This window comes from Solanum pennellii, chromosome 8 (genome assembly GCF_001406875.1).
Source record: "Solanum pennellii chromosome 8, SPENNV200".
NCBI lineage: Eukaryota > Viridiplantae > Streptophyta > Magnoliopsida > Solanales > Solanaceae > Solanum > Solanum pennellii.
The window spans coordinates 54,995,422-54,999,010 of record NC_028644.1 but is presented as its reverse complement, the minus strand read 5'-3'; the positions used below and the strand labels follow the sequence as shown (position 1 = coordinate 54,999,010).

Genomic DNA, 3,589 nt, shown 5'->3' with positions numbered 1-3,589 from the left:
GTGAAAAACTAATATTAAAATATTTTTAAAAAAAACATTTTAAAAAAAACACGGAAAAGAAAAATAAATTATTCTTCTTTAAACGTATTTAATCATAAAATTTCCACTTGATAGCAAAGTGTGCCAATACACGTGTTTGGTGCAGGCTGATGTGACACTGACAATGACTTTCCAATCAATAATAAAATTCTTTCAAAATGAGATGAGAACTTATATTCATAAATAATACTATGATATAATTTGGCCTCCAAAGAAAGAGGATACAGCATAGCCATGGATACACCAGGAACATATGTATGTCATGATCAAGAGGAACCAATAGCTTCCAATTTATTACCTTCCATGTTGTCTCAAATTCCAGTAATTGATATGGAAATGTTGTTGGCTAGTGATCATTCACAACTTGAAAAACTTCATCTTGCTTGCAAAGATTGGGGATTCTTTCAGGTATATATATATATACACTTTAATATAAGAAAAAGTAAGTAGTTATGTTATTGACGTCTTGTTGGTTTACATGTTTAATCTAGCTCTCCTTTAAAGTTTATTTCATTCATAATTATTCAATCCTTTGAAGGTATATACACTAGCTACTAGAATTTTCTATTATAATAACATAATTTTTGTGGTGAAACTAATTATCATTAAAATAGTAGGAAATCTTTTAAGGGAAATTTTTCAAAATGTCAATATTTTAGCATTTAAGAGGACTCATTAACAACAATTTCAATATTTAGTAAAAATATCCATACTTTATAAATATTAGCAATAATGTCAAAAATGTCATCATTTTAAAAAATTTATGTGTCCCAATTTTCTTCCTATTTTATCTCTCTTTTTCAATTAATTCTATATATCCTTTTTTTTAAAAAAAAGGATATATAGAATTAATTGAAAAAGAGAGATAAAATAGGAAGAAAATTGGGACACATAAATTTTTTAAAATGATGACATTTTTGACATTATTGCTAATATTTATAAAGTATGGATATTTTTACTAAATATGTTATTTATTTTAACTAGTTTACTAATTTTTCCATCTTTTAATCTGTCTATGTAAAATAATTAGTAGTACTATTTTTCTTCTTGAAGAGAATTGAATACACTCTAAAAATTGCCACAAGTTATTAATTTTATTTTCGAACTATTGACAGTTTTAAACACATAATCGTTCTACTTGACTAACTAAACCTAGATGCAGCCTTGATCTACCATAGAACACAAGTGGTCTCAAACTCTTTTTGAAAAATGAAACTCTTGATAAAAAATCTAGAAAAATGTTGAAAACATTAATTTACAAGAATTATTTGAAGATGTACTTAAAGATCGAAATGTATTTAAATTCCGTTAACTAAATAAAAAATGCTTTTAAAGTTACGATGATCAAAGATAAAACTATTAATTTGTGTCATTTACTAAATTATTTATGAAAATAGCCACTAAGCATTTTGTCTAATAAAAATAGTGTTTTTTATGACTTTAATATTTAGATGATGAATCATGGAGTGAGTTGTTCACTATTAGAGAAAATGAAATTAGAACTTCAAGGGTTCTTCAATCTACCTATGGAAGAGAAGAAAAAGTTTTGCAAAATTGAAGAAAGTATGGAAGGATATGGAGAGGTTTTAGTGTCATGTGATGAACAAAACATAAACAGGTGGATAGGCAAACTTTACATGGTCACTCTTCCTATCCATTTGAGAAAACCCCATTTGTTTTCCAACCTTCCCATCTCATTAAGGTACACACCTCTCTTTCTCTCTCTAAAATGACAATAATTGTATGGATGAATTGTTCGGTGTAATTTTTATTAGGTTTAAGTTATCTGCGATCCTCTAAAGTTATTCGCATAATTTATTTGAATACTTTAACTAAGGTTAGTATCTATTAGACACTCTAATATTAATAAATATGTAATTTATTAAACACAAAATAATAATAAACTTTTAAAATGAGGTGTGTGTAATGCATGCACACAATTTTTATAAAACAACCAATAAAACTGCAACATGTGGCATATGGACCCAGTCTAATGAATATTCAATTGTTTTAAAGAAAATAAAAACTCTAACCATTAATAATTCAAAAAATTGATTAGCAAAACGGAGAAAAAAAAGAAAAAACCCCATCCCCACCCAAACCCACCAACCCACCTTTCTTCTTCTTCTCTTCAACAGCCATTCTGATTTCAATAAAAAATTTCCGATTTTCCGACGATAACAAAAAGAAGAAAAAAAAATCTCCCCACACCCGCTCTCCGAATCCATCTGAAGGAATATTGATTGTATTGAAGTGTTAACCTAATAAGGGAATACATGGGAGATATATATAGGAGATATAGGAAGGAGTACTAATCCTAATAGGACTAGGATTAAGGAGTACTAATCCTAATAGGACTAGAATTAGTACACAGTAAATACTAATATTATTTAATACTATTTATTTAATACTATCTGTTATTATCCCCCCTCAAGCTGAGCTGAGCGGAAGCGAACGGAAGCTTGGAACTGAGGTAATCGTGCTGTCGGCTCGGGAGAGGCTTGGTGAGAATATCAGCCGGTTGTTCTTCAGTGGGTACATACTGCACAGTCATGGTGCCGGCCTGAACTTCATCGCGAACAAAGAGACAATCGGTATCAACATGCTTCATTCTGGTGTGTAGGACGGAATTCTTGGCCACACAGATGGTTGATTTGTTGTCACAATAGAGAGCAGGAACAGTGTGAGTGGCGCGGAGTTCGCGAAGAATATATGTGACCCACATGGTCTCAGCAGCAAGAAGAGCAAGGGCGCGGTATTCAGCTTCAGTCGAGGACCGAGAGACCTTGGGTTGTTTTTTTGTACACCAGGAGATCAGGTTCGGCCCCAAAAAAACGAGAAACCCCGATGTAGATTTTCTGTCATTTTTATCATTCGCCCAATCTGAATCTGAGAAACCCCGAAGCTCCAAGTCCCCGGGTCGAATGAGTAAACCACGACCAAGAGTGCCAAAAATGTACCTGAGAATGCGTTTTAGACAATGGTAATCATGTTCACTTGGTTGATGCATGCGCTGAGCAACTCGGTTGACAGCAAACTGGATGTCAGGACGGGTAATGGCCAGATACTGTAGAGCCCCAATGAGGCTGCGGAAGTGGGTGATATCGGCAAAGGGGGTGTCGGCTCCATTCGTAGACGAAGAGACTGCCATCGGTGTTGGTTGACTGGTGCATTTTTCCAGTCCAGCTTTCTGCAACAGATCTCGAGCATATTTTGACTGATGAAGAAACAAGCCGCTGCCTGTCCGAGAAACCTCCATTCCCAGAAAATAATGTAACGGGCCAAGGTCCTTCATTTTGAAGGTAGTATGCATAGCTCGAGTGACATCCTGAATGAGAGCTGCAGTAGAGCCTGTAATAATGATATCATCTACATAGACAAGAAGAATGACTGTACCGTGTGCTGAATGTCGAGTAAACAGACTCGTGTCGTGTACGCAACACGTGAAGCCAAGTCCCTGGAGGAACGTTTTCAGACGTGTGTACCAAGCACGGGGGCTTGCTTGAGCCCATACAAGAGACTTCTGGAGTTTGCAAACATGTTGAGGGAA

General features: G+C 34.2%; 1 protein-coding gene across 1 annotated transcript in view; it reads left to right on the top strand.

Moving 5' to 3' along the window:
• Positions 1 to 234: 234 nt before the first annotated feature.
• Positions 235 to 3,589, top strand: part of LOC107026657 (thebaine 6-O-demethylase-like) — a 16,424-nt gene continuing 13,069 nt past the window's right edge. The window contains exons 1-2 of the mRNA XM_015227703.2: positions 235 to 447; positions 1,491 to 1,741. Coding sequence (XP_015083189.1) covers positions 274 to 447; positions 1,491 to 1,741 — 425 coding nt within the window. The 5' untranslated portion in view covers positions 235 to 273. The remainder of the gene's footprint in view (positions 448 to 1,490; positions 1,742 to 3,589) is intronic.